This window comes from Choloepus didactylus, chromosome 6 (genome assembly GCF_015220235.1).
Source record: "Choloepus didactylus isolate mChoDid1 chromosome 6, mChoDid1.pri, whole genome shotgun sequence".
Classification (NCBI taxonomy): Eukaryota; Metazoa; Chordata; class Mammalia; order Pilosa; family Megalonychidae; genus Choloepus; species Choloepus didactylus.
The window spans coordinates 139,409,511-139,436,621 of record NC_051312.1 but is presented as its reverse complement, the minus strand read 5'-3'; the positions used below and the strand labels follow the sequence as shown (position 1 = coordinate 139,436,621).

The window sequence follows — 27,111 nt, the reverse complement described above, 5'->3', positions numbered from 1 at the left end:
ATATTTTCCAAGGAGTTTGCCCATTTCATCTAAATTGCCAAATTTATTGGCAAAAAGTTGTTCAGAATATGCTTATTAATCTTTTAAGCTCTGTAGGATTCTTTTTGTTGAGCAAGAAATGTTAAGGAAAAATGAGTCAGTCCATCTATTAAAGCTAATATCCTCTTTCCTGATAAACAGCATGAGTTGACATTGAAAGACAAGTTTCCCATAACTTAAATAGACATCCATTTAAGTAAAAGTGATGAACAAAAATGGAATGTAAATTAAATAAACTAATTAAATGACAGGATAATTTAAGCAAGAAAAATGCTCCCAGAAGAAGCTATTTTGATAATGTTAAGAACAGATTGAACAGGATTACTAGCATTGCTTTCTATCAATAGCATATTGTTACTTTTATCAATCTAACAAGAAGAAGTAACAGTCATGGGGTTTGATGGACCTAACAATATAGCTTCGGAATATATGAAATAAAACATATTAGACTCAGAATGAAAAAATAAAATGAAAAATCCAGGTGTCAAAATTGTCAAATCAGGTAAACAAAAAATAAGTATAGCTATAGAGAATTTGAAAGACAGAATTAATCAGCTTGAACTAATAAATAGATAAAAGAAGTTACATTTCCCTAAACAGAAAGAAACCATAAAAGGGGAGGTGTACAGAGTCAAGAAAATTAGAATACCTCCCCACCCACATCTCTGTCAAAAGAAAACTATGAACATAATTTTAAAAAAAAAAAGAAAAGAAGCTATTTCTTTAAATAAAATAATGACATAGAGACAAATATATGCTAAGTTTGAGCAAGACAACACACACACACATACACAGTAATAGGAGCTATCAAAGTAACAAGCTATAAAAAGATTAGTATTTTACAAAAATCATATAGAATTTACAAAAATTTTAAAATCTAATGAAATGGAAAATATAAATTAACTAGTATAGACTTTTTTAAATGTGGAAAACATGATTGTGCAAATAATAGCAAAGAAAATTAAAAAACCATTCAAAGATTCACCCTTTAAAATATTTCATGGGTAAGATCTAACAAAATAACAGGAGGTCAACTATTTCTATACTGTTGTATCTCTAGAAACTAAAACTATTTCTGCCACATAATAGGACAGGGACTCAATAAATATTTGTTGAATAAATAAAAGTTATATTAGCTGTTAATTAGCAGAGATAATGATGTCAACCATCCATATTCTTTGGATAATGCCAATATAATCCTAATTCCACAATCAGACAAATTTACCACATATCCAATAAAGAGAAAACAGTAAGCCAATTTCAGTGTGACCATAGGTATAAAATCCTATATAAAATATTGGAAACTCAAATTCAGCAGTTTTAAAATAATTATACACTGTTACCAAATGGCTTTCCTGTCATCCAGAAAGTGTTTTAGAAAAATTAAGAAAAAGAGATCTATGACCATGTAAAATAGCATCAGATACTATAAACTGCCCAGAAGTAAACCTTACAAGAAATGTCCAAGACCTTTGTGAAAAAATCTAAAAATATACTGACCTAAATATTGACTTAACTTAAACAAATGCCATGTTAGAGAACAGGAAGCCCCGACATGTTAAAAGTTTCAATTGTGTGCAATGCAATTTAATATTTCAGTGTAATATTAGCCAAAATACCAACAGTATTTTTAAGACTTCTGACAGAATATTTATAAATACTTCTAAAAATGAAATATGCCAAAAGTCAAGAATTTTTTTTTCATTTGATGGGGATCTTTCATTGCCAAGTATCTAAAAGTTCAATATATCTAGAGAAATTAAAGTGATCAGTGTCATATCAGTGAAAAGCATATATGGATAAACGGAACAGAATAGAAAGTTTAGAAACATACATACATAAACACACATGCACTATATTTAGGAATTTAAAATATGATAAATGGTAGAATTTTGCAATAGTGGACAGAATATAGACTATTGAGAAAAGAGTTTCTGACAAATCTATTTTTGTTAGGAAAAAATAATGCTTAATTTCTTCATGCTGCAAATTCCCCACCCCACATCTTCCTCAAAAGAAAACTATGAACATAATAATAACAATAAAAAGAAGCTATTTCTTTAAATAAAATAATGACAAATTTAAACTTTTCTAGAGTAAAATATAGGAGACTTCATGATCTTGGAGTAGGAAAGTCTTTCTAAGCAAGACATAAAAGCCAGAAGTCATCAAGAAAATGGCACACAGGAAAGGCTTTATACAATTTAAACTTGGTTAAGTCATAACACTATGAACAAAGAATAAAAGGAAGTTATAAATTTGGGAGGAAATATGATACACATAAACACATGATTAGTATCTATAAAAAAATGAAGGCCGCCTGCAAATCAATAAGGACAGGCAGCCTAATAGAAATATCCACAATGTACACCTCCATATAAGGATAATTCCCAGAAGAACTGAATATAAATACCCAAATAAACATAGGAAAAGACTCTCAAATAAAAAACTAGTCCAGAATGTTATGGCTTAACTAAAACAATAATATATTAAATTTTTACCTATCAGTAAGTTAAAACTTTTTAAAGTGGCTGATAACAGCTATTGTTGAAAAAGTGTGCTGAATTGGATAATCACATATCATTCAAATGCAAACTAGTACTGCCTTTTGGAAAGTAATTTGGCAGTTCCTATTTAAAATTTAAATAAGCATAGCCTTTGACCCAGAAATTCCACTTCAAGCATCTAACAAACAGAAATCCTAAGAAATAGGAACAAAAATGAATACACTAGGATGTTAAATGCAGCACTATTTGCTAATGGAAAACATGTAAACTAAATTCTCATTATTAAGGGAAATTTTAAGTAAATAATAGTACGTTATGAGAAATTGTATAAAATGTGTTTAATCCCCTTTGTTTTTAAAAGTTGTAGCTTTGCATAAGTACATATATGATGTAAATACCTAGAACTTTTCTGAAGGACACAGAATTGTTGAGTGGTTTCCTCTAGTAAGGCAAGTGGCATTAGAATGAGGATGAGCTGGGGAATTTTCATTTTTTACTATGTGTGCTCCATGACATTTTATTTTATTTTATTTTATTTTATTTTACTTCATTTTTTTATTTTTATTTTATTTTATTTTTTGGTAGAACAGGATTCATTTATTACTTGTGTAATTAAAAACCAAAATTATAAAAATGAGCAAATTGCAGTCCTCACTCTCTCTTCACATTGACCTCGTGCAATACATAGCACAGCTCTGATTGTTCCATTTTACAGCCGGGGTAGCTGAGAAACACAGTAAATAGGTGACCGGCTTCCTGACAAACCTGCTAATCAGTAGTGCTCTCAGGCTAGGACCCAAGACTTCTGATTCTTCGCCTTAACTTTTCTTTCCAAAAGAAACTTGGCCCATTCCCCCATAGGATTGTTTTAATGACACATGAGTTTCTGAAGCCTCAATTTTTAATGAAATAACTAAGCCTCGTTTCTTTACACTGATATATCCTAAAGCAAACTTCTGCCAATGGAATGCTCTTACTTCCTTTATGGACAACACTGTCTGGTACAAAACTGGGAAATGATCAATGTTCTGTCCCACCTGCTTTGCTTCCCGCCTGTCTCTCCACCTGTCCAGGTGAAATTCCTCTGCTAAAATCTCCAGCAGATCCCTGCTGTTCCGTGCTCAGTCTCCCCTGTACCCAGCCTTCATTTCTCATCACCTTGAACTCACTGCCTTCACTTGTTTACTTATCTCAGGTATCCATTCTAATTGTTGGCCACTTCTTTAAGAAAGCAGCATGTCATAGAAAGGTCTTCCCTAACGCATCTGCCAAGTGAATTCCATTTTCTTCGTGCACAACTTCCTCAACCCAGGAAGCACGGAATTTCTGGGTTAAATAAATCCTACAAACTTCACTTAAACAAAGCCAGCTTGCAATAAATTGTCCTGTAAGACATGCTCCAAATCCCCACCCCCACCCCTGCCTAGGTATCCCTGCAATTTATAAGCCTAGTGGCTACTGTTTCAAACTGATGTATGAACAACAGGTAGCAGCTTAAAATACTATCCTCATGTGGTGTCATTCTTCACTGTAAGCATTTGCCACTCCCACCAGCTTATAAGAGCTTAAAAGCAGAGACTGCATCTTATTGATCTTTCTAACTGAAAACCCTAAATACATGTGACACATACTAGGAAATCAATATATTTTTGTTGAATGAACCAATAAATGAATGAATGCATGGTATACTTTTGACATTGGTGACAGGCCACAAGGGAAGTATTTGGGGTGTGCTCTGTGCCTACCACCCTTTACGTCACACCACCCATCCAGAGTGTAGGTCTTGCTTCTCCGTTTCTGTACTGAGTCATACAAATCAATTGTACTAATTAATGAGTTATTAACCCATGCAAAGGTAGTTCAGGGTATCATTCATTCAGTCAGTCTGTCAATCATCTAACCAGGGTCCATGGCAAGAGTATAAATGTAGGTTCACATCAATGTCTAAATATTTAAAGTTATAGCTCAAGCTCATAAACTGCTAAATACAATATATTCTTGTCAACTTGATGCATACACGTTTATATGGCCTGGTTTGAGTTTTGAATTCTTGATCACCTCAGAGTTCTGCTCTGGAAAGCAACAGAGCAGTAAGAGGCAGCCAGCCCCCTTATGCTTACTTTTCTCTTCACCCCTGGCTCTTTCCTGCACCATGGGGCAGGGGGGCATCCAATGTATGTGTGTGTGCACCCAGCTTGTGCATTCAATCTTTCTCTCCTGCTCCATCCCCCAGAAAACAGCAGTCACCTCTTGGCTATGCCTTATGTCAAGTCCATCCTCAGAAATGCAGACCTGAGGAAGACCCTACCCTAGAAGAGGGTCTAGAATCATTTGGGCAGGAATCACTGGGTCCTGAACATATAAAGCATGGTAAGGAAGGGAGGGGATACTGAGGTCCTGATGGGCACATCACCTTGGCCCTCTAATGCCTTGCCCAGGGCAAAGGGGATGGTTAGAGGATGGTCCTTGGCAAGTGGCCTCCTGGCCTGGGTCTAAAGGTTATACTGCATCTAACAAACTGAGAGCCTACATTATGCAAAACCATGCTCTCAATTATACTTGTATATCAATGACACCTAAGGAAAATTAAAAGACATATTAAAAGAAAATGAAAATAAAAAAGAAAAATGAAATTCCAGGAAAATGCAAGAGAGAGAAAAACCCTAGAAAAAAATCAGTTGGGAAGCATATACTCTGCTCAAATTCCCAGTGCTTTGAAACGCTTGAATTTCAATGAGAATGCTCTAAATCTGCATGTATAAGATGGTTGTCACTAGTTGCATGTGGTTATTTAAATGAATTAAATAATTAAAATTTAATTTGATTTAAAGTTTTTAAGTTGCACCAGCTACATTTCAAGCACCCTCACCCACACGTTGCTAGTAGCAACCACAATGAGTGGAGCAGGTATAGAATATTTCCAACATCACAGAAAGTTCTACTCAACAGTATTGAAAATAATTCAAGGTTGATTTCAATGACAATCTAGGTTAGTTGTATTACAGTAATTTGGTGCCACTTGTGAGTTCTTGATCAATGTCTCCTTTATCTTAAAGTGTTATTTAGAGAATCGTAATGTAGGCAATAGATTCAAACAACTATTTGGAGAATCATTATTTAAGCAATAAATTCAAACATTTTGTAAGAATGGCCACAAAACCTGGAAGTACGGGCAAGCTGCCCTGTCTAGCCCATGGGAGTACACTAGTTTGTGTCTGAGATCTTGTGAACAGCCTGAGAAAAGCCTATGCTCCAGAAATTACCTCGGGGAACCTGGATTCTAATCCTTGGCTTTGCCCCTAATATATATGTGACCTTGGGGAAGTAACTTAAGGTCTGTCAGCTTTCGTTTTCCTGTCTATATAAAGAAAATAACAATATGCCCATCTTTCCTCACCAAGATATTTTAAGTATCAAATAACACAAGATACGTAAATGATATGGAAGTCATGACGTTCTTCCAATCTCTTTGTATTTTAAGCAGATTCACTGTTAGAGATGAGACCAAGCCAGGACAGACAGAGTTTACTCTAGTCCTTCATCCCTGAAATCTTTCCGCAGATGCTGTGGAGTCTTCACAGTAAGATGTCTTTTAGCTGGAAGCGTAAATGTAGATCGAAGAATTCTAGCTGACATACTGGGGTTTTATTAAACATACGTTTTTAGGTATTATTCTGTATCTGCATGTGTGAATTTTCTATACTGTCCAATTCAGTAATTCTTTAGTCTCAGAATATTTTGTGTAAAGCAGAGTTTACTAGCAACCGAAAGAAAAATGGATAATTTATTCAAGATCTCCACCTTCTTGGAGCTTATTTTAGATGGAAAGATAAAGAAACAATCACTTTGATCAATTAGGAATGTGGTAAATGTCTTTAAAAAGGTATAAACCTCTTGCAACTGGGAGAGAGAAATTCCTTCTGCCTGGAGTTCTGAAGAACTGTGAAGCCTCAGGGGCAGGTGCATGTTTCAGTCACCTCGGGATCTCTATTGTCCGGAAACCCTGCAGTTACACAACAATGGTAACATTTGCTAACTCTATAGAAGCAAGCTCTGATAGAGAGGAAAGCACGTGCTGTGCAGCCAGTGTCATCTGCATAGATCCTGGCGCCCATTAACTGTGAGCACATGAGCAAGTCCCTGTTCCAAATCTAACCTGTGCATCACATGCCACCTTGCAGTTTCCCAAAATTGTAAACTTAGGATAATAACACTTAGTCTGTAGAGATGGCTTAAGCATTAAATTAGAGAATGTATTACAAGCATTTAGCCTAGTACCTGGAACAGCGCTAGGTAGCAGTATCTTAAATATTAATAAATGATAGCTGTATCTTGAAATTTGAAAAGATTTTTTAACTATCAGAAATAGGGTGGATTAGAAGTGTGCATTTTAGAGGGAAGAGACAGATTCAGAAAATATGTGGCTATGTGACCGTGTCTGGGTAAAGTCAAAATGTCTAGTTTGAAACAAAAATAGTGATAAAAAGACAATATTGGAAAAGTAGGCAGAGGGCAGATTGTGGCCTCCACTTTAAAAGTCAGGTTAAGGATACAGGGTTTATAAGCAGGGGAGGGAGGGAATCAAACCTAGGCTTTAATATTTTCCAACTGTGGCATCTGAATATTCAGTTTAAGTAAAAGTTTAAAATTTGGGAATTCTCGCTTGGCTAAAGGAATTACAAATGCTTAAACCTTTTAATTACTCTAAGCAATTTAAGTGAGCATGTATTTCTATTTAAGGGGAAACCCTTAGTTGAATTTTAAATCTAATTCCTCTACACTAAATGTAGAGAGACCCTAGCAGCAAAAATGGTCTTAGACTCTAATATAAAGTCATTGAGTTCGAGTTGAGCCCCAGAGAAGTGAAATGGCATGCTCAATTTTCAAGGTTAGTTAGTAGCACAGCCAGGATTAAACTCTATACCGTGTTCTCCCAATGGATAATTTCAGATGTGGACATCTCCAACTGAATGAGAAAAAGCTTCAGAAATTTATGAAATACCTATGGTTCACTCACCTGGACTTCCCATTTAAGATATCCCTGTAGCAATGATAGATGTATAAATTCAGGTAAAAATATTTAAGACTGCCGAGATTCCATCAGGTCCCAAGGGGGCTTTGGGGAGTTGAGGTTGGTGAGTTCTAGTGCAGAGGGATTATTGACGGAGCAAAACGTAAACGTCGGGCGTGGGGCAGGCAAACCTCTGATGCCCCCCGGAGCCCAGCGTCACTGGGGACCATGCCCAGGACCCAGGCAAGAAAGGGACTGACCCAGGTAAGCCTCCCCTGGGGGATAAATTAATTCTCTCCCTCTAGTTTGGAGACTTTTCTGCATCACCTCTTCACAGCCCCATAATCCAAAGATAAAATTTTGTAATTCTTTGTCTCCAACACTCTTCCTACCATTCTCTGGCATCCTATTTTATAACCGCGATAAACTACTAAACAGATTAAAGATTTCAATGTAACAAATAAAAAGCTTCACTGAGAAAGTCAATGAGACCAGTAAATCACCTTAAACCTGCACCTCAATCCGACTTTATTGCTCTCTACCAATTGCTATTTGCACATTTTCCTTAATGATGTTAAAAATCATCTAAATTTTTGGTTACATATGTATGTTAATGAGGGAAAATTTATAAAATGCATAAAAATGTGTTAATTTTAAAATTTGTTGATGTCTTATACCATATCCCTCAGAGATATTTAAGTTCTACTGAATTCTTGTTATCTAATTGCTTTTCAGAAAAGTTGCCAATTTACACTCTTAACTGAGGAATGTGAGATATCCAATCTCACCACACTCTCACTACCAGTAAATACTGACAACTTTTTCCACCAATTTCAACTGAATTTTTTTTAATCTAATTTTAAAAAACAGTTTTCATTGTTAATGCATATAAACATTTTTGACTTTCAAAAAATTTTTCATGACTTTCTTTTTGGTTTAGGTGTCTTTTCTTTACCCAGATTTTCAACGTAGTGTTTGTGTTTCACAGTTTTTGTTTATCCTGTTTATGAGTTATTTACTAAGAACAGTAGGTCTCTTTATATATAAATAAACATATATATGTTCATATGTACAGATGTATGTGTTTGCATATGTAAAAATGAATATGTCAAATATCAAAAAGTTCTTTCATGAACTAGAACAAATGGATGGCACTATTACAAAGAATTAATAATAAAGGGGTATATGGGAAAATGTAACTATTGCAAAGTATGAACTATAGTCAACAGTAATATTTTAATACTCTTTCATCAACAGTAAGAAATGTACTACACCAATACTATGAGCCAATAATAGGGGGAGGATTTGGGTGTACTTTTTTATTTCCGTTTCTCTTACGGAGTAATGAAAATGTCCAAAAATTGATCATGGGGTTTTATGTCAACTATGTGATGAGACTGTGAGCCAGTGATTGTACACTTCAGATGGTTTGTATGGTGTGTGAATATATCTCAGTGAAGCTGCATTAAGAAAGCTATATGTATATTAAAATAGATAAGTAATGATATATATGTGCACTAATTTATATTTGTAAATATGAATGTTTATACCTATGTATGTATGTGCATATACAGAGGTTTTTACTTTTTCATAGATCTTGTCTTTTAAATATTTTGCCATAATTTTTTTTTAATGTTTAGACAGGTATCATTCATTGCAGTATCTTATCTTTATTCACCTGGATTTTGTTCATTTTTCCTTTTTTAAAATTTTTTTCCATCTAAATCTATAAAGAATCTGGAATTTTCTTAGGTTTTGAAGGGCTAACTTATTTTCCTTAAAAGCTAACTCTTCAAACACTATTGTATAACTTAGCCCTTTGCTGTTGGTTTGTGGTATTTATTTAATCACATACTCATTTTCTATTCATATCAAATTTTTTTGCAAGAATATTGATTTGATTCCATGAAAGATTCTGTGACTTCTCCTCCCATATGATCTAGCTTTATTTGTATTTAAAGCAATACATTTTTAATATCTTTCAACAATTTGGATATCATAAATCCAGAAAAAAAATTAAATAATTATAGTGCTAGCAAATTTCTTTGTCTTGCTTCTCTACTTTTAATATTAATATGTCTTTTTTTATTTATTGGGGTAGGATGTCCTTTTATTATTATATTATTGAAAATTTTGAAGTGTTTTTTGGTTATTGTTTCTATGTTTTATATCATAAATTGGAAAAGGCTAAGGCACCTATTGTGATCATCAATATTTTCTAATTGGATCTATTTATATGAAACAAATTTTGATAGATTCCTCGATATAAATGAATTCTAAGTTTTTTTGGATGAAATTTTGATGTAGAATATGGGATATATGGAATAAGCAAATTTATAAAGACAAACGTATACTAGAGATTACCAGATACAGAGGAAAAGGAGAATTATTGATCAAGGGATGTCGTGAGTGATGAAAAAGTTTTAGTAAAGGAAGGTGGTGATGGTTGCACAACATCATAAAAGTAATTCATGCCACTGAATTGTACATTTAACTTAAAAATGATTAAAATGGCATATTTATGTTATATGTATTACCACAATAAAAAATGGTCTACTTCACTAAGATTTTCAAGTTATTGTAGAGTGGTATATGCTATTCTTTTATCATTTTTAATTTTTATATTTTAATTTATAATTTTGTCATATTTTATTTCCCATTTCTGTTTGTTTGTTTATGGTTCCGCTTATTTTTATTAATCCAATTTAATTACGTATTAAATAATTTAGCTCTTTGATATGTTACTCAATTCTTTGATTATTTTTGGAATTAAATTCATCATTTATATTTATTATTCTCTGAAGTTTATTTGGAATATTTTTGTTTTTCTTTAATATAGATTTGCATACTTAGTTCATTTATTTGTATTCTTTATTTGAAAATTTTGCTTCTGAGTATTTAGACATGACTCATAATTCATATAAAATGTTATCATTGCTGTCATTTAATAAGTAACATCTATTATAGTTTGGGTTTTTTTAAGTCAATAGACTACTTTTTAGAGCAGTTTTAGGTTTATAGAAAAGTTGGGCAGTAGGTACAGAATTGCCATATACCCCCTTTTTCCACAAGCAGTTTCTCCTCTTATAGACATCTTTCATTAGTGTGGTATATATGTTACAATTAATGAACCAATATTAATACATTATTATCAACTAAAGACCGTACCGTATATTTGAGTTCACTTTTTGTGCTGTTCTGGTCTTTTCTAGTTTGCTAATGCTGTCAGAATGGAAAATACCAGAGATGGATTGGCTTTTGTAAACGGGGGTTTATTTGGTTACACAGTTACAGTCTTAAGGCCACAAGGTGTCCAAGGTAACACATCAACAATCGGGTACCTTCACTGGAGGATGGCCAATGGTGGCTGCGGTTCCTCAAAAATGTCACTCTTAGCTGCTCTTGGGGTGTTTGTCCTCTCTCAGCATCTCTGGAGCAAGAGTCTGCTTTCAATGGCCATCTTCAAACTGTCTCTCCTCTGCAGCTACTCTCTCCACTTCTGTGCATTCTTCAGAGTGTCCCTGTTGGCTGTAGCAAGCTTCCTCTTTCTGTCTGAACTTATATAGTGCTCCAGTAATCAAGGCCCATGCTGAATGGGTGCAGCCACACCTCCATGGAAATTATCTCATCAGAGTTATCACCTACAGTTGCATGGGTCACATCTCCATGAAACACTCAAAGGATTCCAATCTAATCAGCAATAAAATGTCTGACCCACAAGATTGCATCAAAGAATATGGCTTTTTCTGGGGGACATAATTCATTCAAACCAGCACATGGTCTGTGGAGCTTAACAAATGCATAATGCCATGTATCCACCACATAGCAGTTTCCAAGGGCTGCCATAACAAATAACCATATACCGGATGGCTTAAATCCACAGAAATGTCTTCTTTCACAGTTTTGGAGGCTAGGTGTCTGAAACTAGATGTTGGCAGGCCATGCTCACTCTGAATCTTGTAGGGAACAAGCCATCCTTGCCTCCTCCACCTTCTGGCAGCTCCAGGCATTCCTTGGCTTGTGGCAGCCTCCCTCCCAATCTTCCTCCATTTCCACATGCTGCCTTCCCTCCGTGACTCTGCACATATTCCCTTGTCTTATGTGGAGACGCTCATGCTGGATCATGCTGGACCAGTATGACCTCATCTGAACATAACTCAGGACATCTGCAAAGACTTTATTTCCAAAGAAGTCACATTCTGAGGCCACAGGTAGATGTAATTTCTGGGAAACACTATTCAACACAGTACACATCATTACAGCATCATATAGATTTACTGTCCTAAAACCGGCCCTGTGCACCACCTATTCAACCTTCTCCCTCCTCCCCCTAAACCTCTGGCAACTACTGATCTCTTTACTGTCTCTATAGTTTTGTCTTTTCCAGAATGATATATAGCTGGAATCATAAAGTATGTAGCTTTTTCAGACTTAGCAATATGTGTTTAAGTTTCTTCCAGGTCTTTTCATAGCTTGATAGCTCATTTCTCTTTATCACAAAATAATACTCCATTGTATGGATGTACAACAGTTGGTTGATCTATTCACCTGTTGAAGAAGATCTTGGTTGCTTCAAATTTTGGGCAATTATGAATAAAGTTGCTATGAATATTCATGTGCAGGTTTTTGTATGGACATGTTTTCAACTCACTTGGGTATATACCTAGGGATGAGGTTGCTGGATCATACAGTAAGCCTATGTTCAGCTTTGTGAGAAACTGCCACGCTGTCTTCCAAAGTGGCTGTTCTATTTTGCATTCTCACCAGCAATGAATGAGAGGTCCCATTGCTCCAAATCCTCACCAGCATGTGCTTTCATTGGTGTTTTAGATTTTAGACATTTTAATAGGTGTGTTGTGGTATCTTATGGCAAATCATGTATCCGAATAGGACTTGTATCCAAAATACATGAAGAATCTTTAAAACTCAACAACAAAACCAAAAAGCTCAATTACACAGCTGACAAAAGATCTGAACAGACATCTCCCCAAAGAAGATATACATCGGGCAAAAAAGCACATGAAAAGATGCTCAATATCAAACGTCATTAGGGAATTGCAAACTAAAACAATGATATTTCTATTGTATTAAACTTCTGGGTATTGCTAATAATATGGAATTTGCAATATATCCTTTTTTATTATTGTAACAAGGATGTTGACTTGTCACAACATTTTATATCCTCCCTGGAGTCAGACATTTGATTCTTTTTAGTTACTTATTAAAATGAATTCACAGCAAGTCCATCAACTTGAAGTGTGCAATTAATAGTTTTGTCTGTTTACTTGTTTTGAAATGGGTATACCCATGTAACTACCACCACAATCAATACGGAGCATGTTTCCATCATCCCAAAATGTTCTTTTGTGTCTCTTTCCAAACAAATTATTCCCACTTATGACTCTATGCAACCACTATACTGCTTTCTGTCACTGTAGATGAGATTTGTCTTTCCTACTTTCATATAAATTGGATTATAAAATAATTACTTTTTATATCTGGTTTCTTTCACTTAGCATAATGGTTTTAAGATTTGTCCATGTAACAATAATGTGTATCAGTAGTTCCTTCCCTTAAATTGTTAAGCAGTATTCCATTATATGTATAGATCACAATTTGCTTAATTTTTCCCCATTGAGGCAAATTTGATTGTTTGCAGTTTTGGGCTATTATGAAGAAAGCTTCTATGAACACTTTGTGTAAAAGCTGCATGGACATGTTTTACTTCTGTTGGGTAAATTCCTAAGAGTGAAATAGCAGGATCAAATGTTGTGTAATATAGTATGTAACTGCAAAACTGTTTTCCAGACTCACAGTACCATTTTATATTCCCATCAGTAACGGATGATTTCCAGTTTGCCCACATTGTCACTAGCACATGTTATCATTGTTCTCAGTGGTTGTGCACTGGTATCACATTGTGGTTTAAACTTGCATTTCCCCTGATAACCAATGATATTGTGAAACTTTTCATGTGCTTATTGGCCATTCCTTTATCATTTTTGTGAAGCATCTATTCAAAACCTTTGTGCAGTTTTAATTGGACTGTTTGTTTTATTATATACTTGTCTGATTTCTTTATATATCCTGTATACAAGTTCTTCATCAGATATATGTATTATGGTTATTCCTTCTTTGTTCAGGGCTTGCCTTTTTATTTTCTTAACAGTGTCTTTCAAAAAGAAAAAGATACAATTTTTTATGAAGCCCAATTTTATCAATTTTTAAAATTTAATTATCTGAGATTGTGACCTACCAAAGAAATCTTCTCCTTTCCCAAGTTTGTGAAGACATTCTGCAATGTTTATTCTAGAAGTTCATAGTTTTGGTATTTATGTTTAGGTCTAAGATCCACTTCAAATTAAATTTTGTGTGGCATTTGGGAAAAGGGCCTGTGTTTCTTTCTATCTCATAGATATCCATTTTCTCCAGCAAAATTTTGGAAAGACTATATTGTCCCAATGAATTACCATGGCAGCTTTGTTGAAAATCACTATTTTTCCTCCCATGGATCTATTTCTGGACATGCTATCACACACCATTGTCTCTTTATGCCAATAACACATTTTTGGATTTCTGTAGCTTTCTAGTAAATCAAGAAACTAGGTTATGAAGTTTCTGCAACTTTGTTTCAATTTTTTGAATTGTTTTAGCAATTCTAAATCTTACATATTTCTGTATGTTTTAGAATCACCTTAGCAATTTCTACAACTGGGCATTTAATTGGTATTAGCTTGAATTGGATTGGATCTATAATATAATAATATTGAGCTTGTCAATCATTGAACAGGGTATAGGTCTTGTAGATATTCAATTAAATATATTCCTAAGTGTTCTGGTTTGCTAACGCTGCCAGAATACAGTATACCAGAAATGGATTGGCTTTTACAATGGGGGGTTATTAGTTTACAAATTTACAGTTGTAACACCATAAAAGTGTTCAAACTAAGGCATCAACAAGAGGATATCTTCACTGAAGAAAGGCCAAAGGCATCCAGAACTCCTCTGTCAGCTGGTAAGGCACATAGCTGGTGTCTGCCGGTCCTTTTCTCCAAGGTTGCATTGCTTTCAGCTTCTGATTCCAGTGGCTTGCTCTTAAGCATCTGTGGGTTCTCATTTAACTTCTCTGGGGCAAACTCTGGGCTTCATCTTTTAGCTTAGTATCTCCAAACATCTGTGTCTGTGTCACCTCTGAGCTCTCTCTCTCTCGCTCCCCCTGAGCTCTCTTAAGGACTCCAGTAAACTAATTAATACCCACCTTGAACTGGCAGAGTCACATCTCCATGAAACAATCTAATTAAATAGTCCCACCCACAATAGGTCTGTCCCCACAAGAGTGGATTAAAAGAATAGTCTTTTATGGCGTACATAACAGCTTCAAAATAGCACACCAAGTATTTCATGTGTTTGCTGCCACAGTAAATGTTTTCTTTTAAAATTGTATTTTCAAAGTGTCCTTTAGTAGTATACAAAATACAATTGATTTTTCATTGAAGTTTTCTATGACTTTGCCAAATTTAATTAGTTCCAGTAGCTTTTTTAAAATATTTTTATAGATTCCTTATGATCTTTGACATAAATATTTCATCTGTGAATGAAGACAGTTTTATTTCCACATTTCTGATCCACACTCCAGGTTTCTCTTCCTTGTCTTATTGTACTACCTGAGAAGTCCCATAAAATGTTGAAAAGAAACTGGTGACAGTAAACTATTGTGCCTTGCTTCCAATCTTAGAGGAATAAAGAATTAGATCTTTTACCATTAAGTATGATGTTGGGTGTAATTGTGTCAGAGATGCCTTTTTATCAGGCTAAGAAAAAAAAAATTTTATTTTGTTGAAAGATTTTCTTCAGGAACAAATGACCAGTTTTGTCAAATGCTACTTCTGCATTCATTCTTTGATATGATTTTCCTCCCTTTATTGTTCATGTGGTCATTACATTGATTGCTATTTGAATGTTAAAACAATCCTGAACACATTCTTCATTTTTCTATCTTGATGTATTATCATTTTCGTATATCACTGGATTCAATTTGCTAATTTTTTGTTAAGGATTCATGCACAAAGGTTCATGAAGGATATTGTATTGTCTCTTTTTGCACAGTTTTTGTATGGTTTAGGCATCAGGGTAATGTTGTCCATGTAATTTGAGTCCTGAATTGTTGAGTCTCCTTTTCTGAAAACCTTTATGCGAAATTGTTATCATTTCTTTCTTGAATGATTGATAGAATTTATGAGTGAAACCAGCTGAATCTGGAGTTCACTTTGTGGAAACACTTGAAATTACAAGATCAATTGTTTTAATTAACATCATATTCACTTTGATATTCTAATACTGGGCACATAGTATGCATGATAAGCACATGCTAAGTACATTAATTAACATATCATACTCCTCATACATTATCTTTGTTGGTCATATAAGAATTCATTCTTGAAAACAATTAACTTTTTCATTATATTTAATTCAAAACATATGATATGGAGGGAAATAAAGACACTTAGTTTACAGCCCAGAGTAAAAGATGAACTCAAAAGAAACAAATAGAAAGTAGTATAATACTGCATATTTACTGGCCCAGCTTTAAAAAAAAAAGTGATATTTAGATAACGTTGTCTGAACATCATCTCCTAGTCTAGATAGTTTAAGTCTTATCCTCAGATCTTCCAGGGCCAAATACTGGGACCCTATTAGCTTAGCCTTTGCTGAATCTCCTTTACTGAATTACACTCTTAATACAACATTGGCCTTTAATAAGCCCTTTTCAAAAAAGCAATAGCAAAGTATTCTTCTTCATTGATTGTGAAATTGTTGCGATGATCTCCATCACACTGCTCAATGTTTTCTGTGCAAATTTCCCTAAGAGAAATGACTTTTTGAGTGAGATAAAGAAGAGGAAATGCTTTGTCTCTCCAAGAGAATTTGGCATGATTTTTGTCTGATATGACTATATAGTATATTTTTCTTTTTGGAAATTAATGGTAAAATTTGATGTTCAATCCCAGCAATGATATTAAGCTTTAAATTTAAAATATTTGCTTATTTTTCACTTGCAGGCTTATTTTACATTTTATTAATCTTATTGTGTGTGAACATATTTAATAATCTAGAGGCAAGTTATAAACAAATATATGCAAATAAATGATTATGAATACATGAATATTGATTGAGTACATAACTTTAATAAACAGTGTATTCATTATGAAGATATTTTTCTTCTTAAGAGTTTCATCAGTGCATTTTTCACTTCCCTGTTCCTCAGACTATATATCAGGGGATTCACCATGGGAATCACGGTGGTGTAAAACACTGAGGACACTTTCTCCTGGGTGACCCAACTGCCGGAAGTGGGTTTGAGATACATGAACATGATAGAGCCATAAAATACAAGCACAGCCGTCAGGTGGGAGCTGCAGGTGCTAAACGCTTTGGACCTGCCCTCCCTAGAGTTGATGCGGAGGATGCTGGAAAGGATAAAAGCATAAGAAATGAAGATTGTCAGGCTGGTGGCCACCATGTTAAATCCACCAATGACAAAAATCAAAAGCTCATCAATGGAAGTGCTGGAACAGGAGAGTTTAATAAGGGGGACGAGGTCACAGAAATAATGTCTAATGATGTTTGTTCCACAGAAAGACAGCCTTAAGATACAACTCCCATGAATCATGGCATCGGTGAAACCTACTGAGAAGACTGCAGCCGCCAGCAGAGAGCAGACCCGAGGGGACATGATGACGTTGTAGAGCAGTGGGCTACAGATGGCAACGTAGCGATCATAGGCCATTGCTGCCAGCATGTAGCATTCGGAAATGACAAAAATACAGAAGAGAAACAGCTGAGTCATGCATCCAGAATAGGAGATCCTTTTACCTTTGCATAGAAACCCTGCCAGCATTTTGGGGATAATGACTGAAGAATAGCAGACATCTATAAAAGACAAACAACTGAGGAAAAAGTACATGGGGGTGTGGAGTTGATCAGTCAACCCAATAATTGAGGTCATGCCAAGGTTTCCCACCACAGTGACCATGTACATCCCTAAGAAGAGGCAGAAAAGGGGCAGCTGAAGGGCTGGTTGGTCAGTTAATCCTGAAAGAAAAAACTCGGGCACTGTGGAACAGTTTCTCACACCCATTCTCTTCTGGGAAACCTGTGGAGATGAGAGGGAAAGAGTCAAATTAGACAGGCAGAATTCCAACTTGTCCACAATTCCCCATGGCTCAGGTTTTTCTAGGCTTGAACCCACTGAACCAGAGTTCCCTTATCCCCTTGGCACTAAGCCTGCGCCACCTTTGATGCTTGGGGACTTTGATCCCCAAAAAGACAAGAACCCAGACAAAATGGTGAAAGCATCTACCTACCTGTACAGCTGAGGAACCATAAGTTCACTTTCTCATCCCCTCCAGTGTCTCAATTTCCTTTATCAAAGGACAAAACCTTTCACTCCAGAATGAGAGATGTGACCAATGCTGAAAACCATGGGGAGGTTTTGCTAAGGCAAATCGGTTGAAGAGGTGCATAAAGAAGAGGCAGGGGCCCTGGAAATACTTGCTAATGACACATTTTCCTGGGAATGGTTCTGTCTCCAGGATTTTCTACAGAGAAAGTGTTTGTTGCCAAGGTAACAACAAATTATGATTTCCTGTGTCAAGGTTCCCAAGGGTAGTCAGCAGCGTCTTAATTCCAGGGGTATGTTTATAGGTGTTACATTAAATAAGTAGCTGAGGATCCTAGGAGTTTCAGAAATGTGAGTTACATAAAGATAAACAGGTTTCTGAACTGAAGGATGTCTCAGATTCTCCCAGAAGGTTATATAACATACAATATTTCCCAAACTTATTTGATGAGAGCAATGATTATCCTTCCTTACTCCCTCCCTCCCTCCCTCCCTCCCTCTCTCCCTCCTTTCCTTCCTTCCTTCCTTCTTTCCTTCTCTTTCTTTTTAGCACTTTGTAGGTAGCAGTGTGGCTCAGAATACATTCTAGGAAAATGTCTTTTTGTTTTTCTGTTGTTCTATTTTTAATCTAACTGTAAACTGATTTCCAGGTGGAAACCTATTCTTGACACTTCAGTGCAGCTGGCTGATGGCTAGACCTCCCACAAAGGGCTCTGCCTGCTGGGTCTCTGGCTGTGTCTGGCTGAGCCTGATTCTCTAGCCTGAGGCACTCAGGGGAACTCCAGGGAGCCTAATAAGAGTACTGCCAGCAGAGAGATTCCAAAAGGAGCTGAGTGGTCTCTCTGGTGGGCACTCTTATGCACAATATAGACAACAAACCTTTTTAGGTTCTAATGAACTGGAAGAGCTGGCAGTAAATACCTGAAACTATCAAAGTACAGCCCAGAACCCATGAATGTTGAAGACGATTGTATAAAAATGTATTATGAAGGGTGACAATGGGATTGGGAAAGCCATATGGGCCACACTCCCCTTTGTCTAGTTTATGGATGGATGAGTAGCAAAATGGGGGAAGAGAAAAAAAAAAGGCACCCAGTGTTCTTTTTTACTTTAATTGTTCTTTTTCACTTTAATTTTAATTTTTATTATTTTTGAGTGTGTGGTAATGAAAATGTCAAACATTAATTTTGGTGATGAATGCACAACTATATAATGGTACTGTGAACAATTGAATGTATGCTTTGTTTTGTATGACTGCATGGTCTGTGAATATATCTCAATAAAAATGAATTAAAAAAAAAAAAGAGTACTGCCAGCAACCCGCACAGCCTTCCTGCCTTCCAGTCACCCCTCTCCTCAGGAGGGAGGCAAAAGTGACCCAGGGCTTGGGGTTCCCTGACCCAAGTTCAAGGGAGGCCTTATCTCTGAGGTATCGAGCCATTTTCCTTTTAGTGTTGGGCTGGGCACAGAGCCCTCTCTCAATTCTCATGTTTCTCAGCTATTATACAAAGCCCTGCTCAGACATCTGGTTTAGCATTTCCTCAACCTGCCAACCCAGGGTCTACTTTTCTCCCTGGCTGTTCAGGAAGCTGCTGTGACTTCTTGGTTCCCACCTGTCATTGCCATCTTGGGCCAAGCACACTTCCCTTGGCCCCTTGAGTTCCCAAAGTGCAGATGCTTTGTCCTGATGCCCCAATCCCTCTCTCAGTTCAAAACAAAGAAGTTTCATGTCATGGAGCAGGTATCCAAAGTCCACACAGCCCACAACACATGCCCCTTGGATCTGCTCTTTTCTTCCATCCTGAGGGAGGCAGACAGGGGAATCACGTGCAAAAGAGAAAATCCTTTGCTTGTTACTGTAATACCCTGGAGTCTTCCTTTCCCTTCATGCATTACCTGATATCATGCACAGATATGGTCTATTCATAGAGACCACAGAGAGAAATAGCAAAGGAGTGTGCGAGAAGATCTATGTACTAGGGCTTTGTTTTGTTTTGTTTTTGTCTTTACTCTCATGGTTTTTTTTCTGTCCTGAGTGTCACAAATACTCTGGCCACTTTTCATCACATATCTAATTTTCCCATATTTCCATTTCCTACCAAAGTTAAATGCCCATGGTCCTGCCCATGTCTTTGTTTTATCCCAGTGTCCCTCATCCTTATGCCCTGTAGTCAAGCCAGTTAGGTTGCTCTTTCCTGCATTTCCTAGTTCCCAAATCATGTCTGTGCTTCAGGTCTTTGCTACTCAATGTGTGGACCACAGACAAGCAGCATCACCTGGGAGCATGTTCGAAATGCGTAAACCCAGGTCCTATTCCAGACCTACTGGCTTAGAATCAGCATGAGAGAGAGTCAAATTGGACAGGCAGAATTCCAGCTTGTCCGCAATTCCCCGTGGCCCAGGTTTTTCTAGCAAAACCACTGAACTGGAGTTCCCTTATCCCAACAATATTTAAAGTTTGAGAGGCAATACTGTAGGTTATTCTCTCCTAAAACTAAAAATATTTTTTCTTTCTTGTTTCCTCCTCTGACCCTCCCTCTGCTGTTCTATGGACCTGGACAAATTCATGATCACATAAACCTAATCTCTGAAAACATCTCTTCGAGGAAAGCCTCCTCAGATGAAGGACAGGAGCTGTACAATTTTATATTTCAATATTTTGCCACCTATGCGTGAACTCAGGGGTATGCATATCAAATAATTTATTACAATAAATTATGTTAAGATTTTGTGTTTGTGTAAAGCAATGTTTTACAGATTAAGTCTTAATTCGTGGAAAAATGAACAATAATAGTCAGGATATAATTTATTTAACCATCTACTAAACAGTAGCTGCACTACTTCCCAATTTTCAGGAGCAAGGCTCCACTAGACTAGGGATAAAATTTTATGTTGTATGCCTGAGTACCATCCAAAATAATCAACTACCCAGACAGACGTGACAGCTCAGTTGCATTTTTAGTAATTCAAAAGTATAAAAAGATGTTTTTAAACATTTCAAAGGCACCATAAAGTATCCGTAAAATTGCCAAAATATTATCATTTCAACAGATAATGGATATAGAAAATTTTAAGAAGATATTTTACCTTTTTTGTGTGTGCAAATCTTTGAAATCCAGAATGTGTTTTATACTAACATCACGTCTCAAATCAGACTAGCCACCTTTCAAATGCTCAGTAGCCAAATGTGTCTAGTGGCTATGGTAGTGGACAGCACCGGTCTAGAATATATATGTATATTTTCCCAATTCTGACCTAATTTACAAATCTCAGCAGCACAGAGGTGGCACAAAGAGCACCAGTCCATGAGTCATAAGATGTTGTTCAACTCCAGCACTAACATTTGCAGTGCAACATCTGACTCATCATAGAACCTCTGAGCTTCATGGTTTAATTTGTAAAATAATAATAATAATAAATACTTCAAGGGATTGTTTGTACAAATTAAATGAGACAATATGTGTGAACATCAATAAATACAATTTGTGCAGTGTAGAGGTCTATATAAATATATTTTATAAATATATAATCCCTATTTTAAAAGCTGGTGATTATTAATTCCCAGATTAGACACCAGGTTGCTTAGACAAGGTGAGGGTCGAAGATGCATGGTCACGTCCTCGGTCCCTCCCCTCCTTGGTCACAGGGACTCTAGAGCTCTTGTGGATGGCCGGGAGTTGGATTTCGAACATGTTTTAATAACCATGTAATAGGGACATCATAGCTCTGTAACTCACCTCCCTCCTGAAGCCTCTAGGTGAGTATCTCTTCTTTTTCCAATCCTCGTGACTTTGGGAATAAAGAAGGATTCATTAGACCTTCTTCTTTAAGTGTCTTAACACCACAGTCAACAGGAACTAGGTCTGAGTGAATCAGTTGGAGTATTTGGGGTACAGAAATATAAGGCCCAGGAGGCCCCAAGGGTTTCTCATCTCCTGAGGGTTAGCAGCCTGTAGATCTGTAAAGAACTGTCCCTGGACTGTGATAATCTTTTGCACATGAGGAAACCTAGTCATGTAATGAGGTCTTGTTTCCAGAGAAATGCATTTAGAATAGTTCCTCACTGGGAAAATATTCAGAATCATGGTGTTAAAAGTTTGGAATGGATGAGGAAAAGAAAATTGTTTCTCACAGAAAGTATTCTCAAAATATAGAGGTAGACAGATTTCCAGTTATATATTGTAAGTGAAAAATGGTGGAAACTTTTATTTATTTAATAAATATATTTTGGGCATCTACCATAGATTAGGCACATAGAAATGGGATTCAAAATTCGTCCCTTGAGGAGCTCACAATCCTGTGGGGTGGATGTACTTCCCAGATGTGCCTTACCCTGGGAAACTTCTGGATGAGGAAACACCACAGGCAGTGCTCCAAGGAATTGGCAGTGGGTACTGTGTGAGCTCAGAGACAGGCAGAGCGCTGCTGTGTACTGTGTTACAGGCAATCTCTATAGATGGATAGATTTTAAACTGTCTCAAAAGTGGGGAGAATTCACTTAAACAGAGAGAATATGCAGGGATATTCAAGATGTAGCTAAAGGCATAAACAAAGGAACTGGGAAGCAGATAACATAAGGAAAGTGTGCAGAACTTAAAATGACAAGTATGTTTTGGATAAAGGCAGTGGATCAATGTTTCTAGCTTCTACTGATTATGGAAGCTAATTGCATCAGAGATGACTCTGAGCCCAGCCCTTCAGTCCTAGTAATGGTTCTTCAGAGTATCTGTCAGGAGGTGCCTCGTGACCTCTGGATGATCCACCTGGGGCACCCTTGAAGTAACACATGGCATTTGAAACCTGGCAAATGGATGAATTCAGAGCTGGGTTTCGGAAAAATTATGGCACCACTTCAGATTATTTCACAATAAATTGTCTATTATGTTAAAGACCTTGAATTTCTGGAGGTGGGGCAAAGGTGAATAAAGCATGGTCCTTACTCTAAAACAATTTATTTTCTTGGGTGAAAGTGCCATGAGCATCACGCACACTCCTTTAGCTCTTTACACACACTTCCTTTTCTCCCTTTGTACCAACCTCCACTTGAGCACTTCGTCCACCACATGTGTGCATGTGCTGATCTTCCCTCCTGTTTGGGAGCTTGTTGAGGGAAGGGGCCGTTTCTCATTCATCACTGTGCCCCTGGGGCCTAGGACTTATTCCTTTCAACATCCCTCATCCCATCAATCATCCAATTCAGTAAGAATACTTTGTTCTCTCCTGTCCAGAAAATCATGAGCTGATAAATGGATGAAACTAGGCTAACATATAGAGGAGGGATTTTCATGTACTACAAAATCACAAAAAGTTCAATTCTTAACCAGAACAAACCAGTCATGAATGATGAGGTTTATGGTGTTAGAAGAGTTCACATTTATGATACAATATTGTTGCTTATCCTTAAACTTAAATATTGTTGATATTCATCTATTCTACCTATCCTTGTCCTAGCAAGGTTATTGCTTTGATGTGTATTGGAGTCAAGTATTTTAAGCACAAGGCAGCATACACATTACCAGTGTATGAATTATTATTTTGATAAAGTTTAGTAAAATAAATCTCAGGTCATGCTATTATGAACATATATGATCATCTGCATATATTACATATGATATATATGTATATATGTGTGTATGTGTGTGTGTATAATGCTGCCTCACCATGCAAGTAGTTTCTTTTGGAACCAAAAATTACTTGAAATATGCTACTACACAAATATATGGGGAGGACATTTCATTCCAAAGAAAAAAAAAAGAACAAATGCATTCCAAAGGCAAAAAGAAATGTTTAGATTATCTGTGTTATTCTTCTTTGTTAATATGGATAAGTCAAAGTTGATTTAGCTAAAGCAATGTCTTTATAGTTATGTCAGGTTTTCCACCTGAGTTGGAAGGTGATAATCTAGGTAGTTTACTGTGTTCTTTATTATTGTTGTTGAATTAAAGGTGGGCTGAGGCCCTGTGTATAACTCTTAACATAGCATCTGCCTTAGAGTAATCATTCACATATAACAAAGGCTTTCTATGAGGCGCCCAGCAAATCCTTGATCCTCATTCTCGTATAATAATTGTATCTATTTTCCACCCCTGGCACGGTATAATCATCTTTAAAAATGCAACTGGGTACATGCATCCTGTGGCAAGATCTGTGAACCCTGAGAGTTCTCCTGTATGTTAAAAAACAAAGAACACAGGATTTGAAGTACTGCGATCAGGTGAGGTCACAGATGTGAAAAGCAGCTGTGATCCTGCTAAAGCAATAAAATTATGGATTTTTTCTGACATCATACTCTGTTATTCTCCTTTGCTTCCTCTAGGAAAATTTCTCTAGTGGGGTAGAACACAAAGATCAAGAAGTCGTACAAAGCTGTATGCGTTCAGAGAAGAGAGAATGATTTGGCGAGGTGAGCTTTTCTCCTTCCTCTCCCCACTTTCTCTATCCAGACACCAAAATTCCGGTGCTACCACAGAGGAGAGAGAATTCTTTGGTCAGGAATGAGAAAACCATAAAGCCAGGTGAGCCAGTATAAAGCCATAGAGAGCTAGAGAAGTAGACAGGTGGAAGTAGAGATGTGGTGATGTTTTGTTCTCTTTTTTGTTTTTGAACCCTTCACCGAGGGGCTTCTGAGGCGTTTGGGTGAAGCTTTTAGGTTTGGGAATAACCTCAGCACCCACAGGCAACCTCCAATCACTATCACCAAAGCATCGTGACCGCGAGTTCTGGGAAACAGCCACTAGGCGGCGCTGCTCCGCTCACACTGTGGTTCCCTCGCGGGTCTCCGTGGCTGCCCGAGAGCAGCGCGGCTTTGCTTGTGCTTCGCCAGACTCCGCGACGCGGGGGTGTGCAGCCCTAATATCGCTGAGGCTCAGTGGAGTAAGGACACTTTGCTTACATTTGGTCTTCCGTGTTGTGCTTTGCTAGATGTTTACCCAAGAAATGTTAATGGTGCTCGATGACATACAGAGATTTCGATTAAATTTAAGTTTTTATTTCCAGTTCCCCCAGGGCCAGGAGGATTCAAAGGGGGACGACCCAGAACCAAATCATACCTCATTTACAGTGGATATAGTTTATTTTTACCAGGTCAAGCTAATCAAACTAAGACCCTGCTTTCTGTCCATTCTAATCCCTCAAGAATTTCTGGTGTTCCTGAAAAAGCATCTTGAAAATGGCCGCCCGAGTTCTCCTGATATATAGATCTGAGCTGCCCCCCTTCCCATGGCCACACCCATGCACACACACAGATGTGCACATGCAAACATGCTCCTCAGTGACTAAGAGTATGGAACAGAGAGGGAAAGAAAAGGCAAAATGAATCGATATTTGTTGACTATGGATCTAGCCATTTTACAAACATTATCTCAGTAACAGTAACTCAATGACGTAAATGTTTAGTTCCATTTTACCAGTGAGAATGTCAGAGCTCAAAGTGATAAAGTTATTTACTCAAGACCACACAGTTGGTAAGTGGCAGAACAAAGAATCAAATCCAGGAGTGAATCACACCATAGCCTATGCTTTGCTCCCCAAAAGCAAAGAGAACAATAGATGGCTGCTTGTATTTGCAGAGGTACAGAAAAACTTTTGTGCCCTTCTAGGTGACGTAACGCACATCACTTAATTCAGACAGCAAACACAGATGGGGAACAAAGGCCATAAACAATACCAAAGCTGCTGCAGTTAACTAGAAAAATAGCTGCTCATCTTCACTTCTTCCAAAAAAAAAAAAAATTTACCAAACTCAAAATTTTGCAGAGACATTCTGGTAATTCATGAAGTGAAGCCCCAGAGGCTGTAGAATCCCTAGATTTAGGACTCCTGGACCAGTAGTTTCCTTCTACTTCATCTCAAAGACCCTGAGAACTCTAGATAGGACCTAAGAGGTTAAGGACCATCTCCAAAGACCAAGTGTCACAAGATGCCCAACACCCTAAGGTGCCAAACTATCAGAGCTATCACTGGAACAGATTCCTAAACGTTAGTTTGCCTGAAAAAATCATTCAGGGCACAAAATAAAAATGGGCTCCACCTCCAAAAATTCTGATCCTGTAGATCTGAAGTAGGAAAACGAATTTGTGATTTCAATAAGTATTCCTGTGTTTCATACATGGTCAAGAAACACTAAACCAGAGTGTAGCAAAATACCATCAGCCAGATGTGCACATCAGGGAATCCTGTCCTAAAGGCCATCATCCATACCTGCGGAAGACAGCTTGATGAATAGGGAAGCCAAGTGGCATGAAAAAACATCTGAATGGAAGTACAGACCTTCCGTAATATGCGTACAATATATCAATACTCTCTGCCCATAAACCCCTACACAGTCAGCACTTTCACTAAGTCCCAGCATGCAGAAGGGGGACTTCCAGCACTGATATGTGTGTCCCCAAGATCCATATTGCCCCTTTGTGACTTCCTCTTCCATCAGGTTTCAGAAAACTGTTTCACCTACAGAGAGCACGATAGTCTGTTGTCTTGGATACAAGTCCCACAGGCAGGAATCAGTCTATCCACACCTGGGGTACTGAGGACTTCCAGAGTAGGGCCTCTTAGCCCCAAGCTTCTCAAGAATATTTCTCAAGGAGTAGAGGAAGTCTGACCTCATCCTTTCACTTCAAAGAAAATGAAAGCAAGTGTCCAGAAACCTATTCAACTTGCCTATGAAACCCCAGCCCTGGGAGACATATCTTAGAAGTTTATTGCAATTTATTAGGCTTTCTTGTCTTGAAAGTATTGTTTGAATCACAGATGCACCTAATCATGTTTTTAGGTAACATAGATACTGATTTGGACCATAAATATTCCATTATTGCTTATGGTCTCCAGAGCTTAGAGAAAATTTCAATTGCCCCAGATGGGATTACGTTCAATTATTTGCAAGCACATCCTGCAATCATTAATGCTACAATATAATTGTTTTACTTTCTGAGATACTCTTAAGTGGGAAAATATTTGCGCATCTGTACACAGTCCCAAGTGCTTTCCAGCTTTTAAATTTATCCCTGGATCTACCATGGTTATTGATTATAAAGCCAGCATGATTCTAGATTCATGTTATACATTCTCTTGTAGATCCTACTAATATGATGGTTAAATATCTAAAGCAGACATTCTGAGAGAGAGCGGTAGTGTCTCATTTGAAGATCTACTAAGAT

At 36.9% G+C, this 27,111-nt stretch overlaps 1 protein-coding gene across 3 annotated transcripts in view; it reads right to left on the bottom strand.

The window, feature by feature from the left end:
- Window positions 1-16,759: 16,759 nt before the first annotated feature.
- The window catches only part of LOC119538656 (olfactory receptor 8D4-like), a 77,192-nt gene continuing 66,840 nt past the window's right edge, over window positions 16,760-27,111 (bottom strand). For all 3 annotated transcript variants that reach the window (XM_037841794.1, XM_037841792.1, XM_037841793.1), the window contains exons 3-4: window positions 21,694-21,745; window positions 16,760-17,710 (exon numbers count right to left, since the gene is read on the bottom strand). In XM_037841794.1, coding sequence (XP_037697722.1) covers window positions 16,760-17,695 — 936 coding nt within the window. In that variant the 5' untranslated portion in view covers window positions 17,696-17,710; window positions 21,694-21,745. The remainder of the gene's footprint in view (window positions 17,711-21,693; window positions 21,746-27,111) is intronic.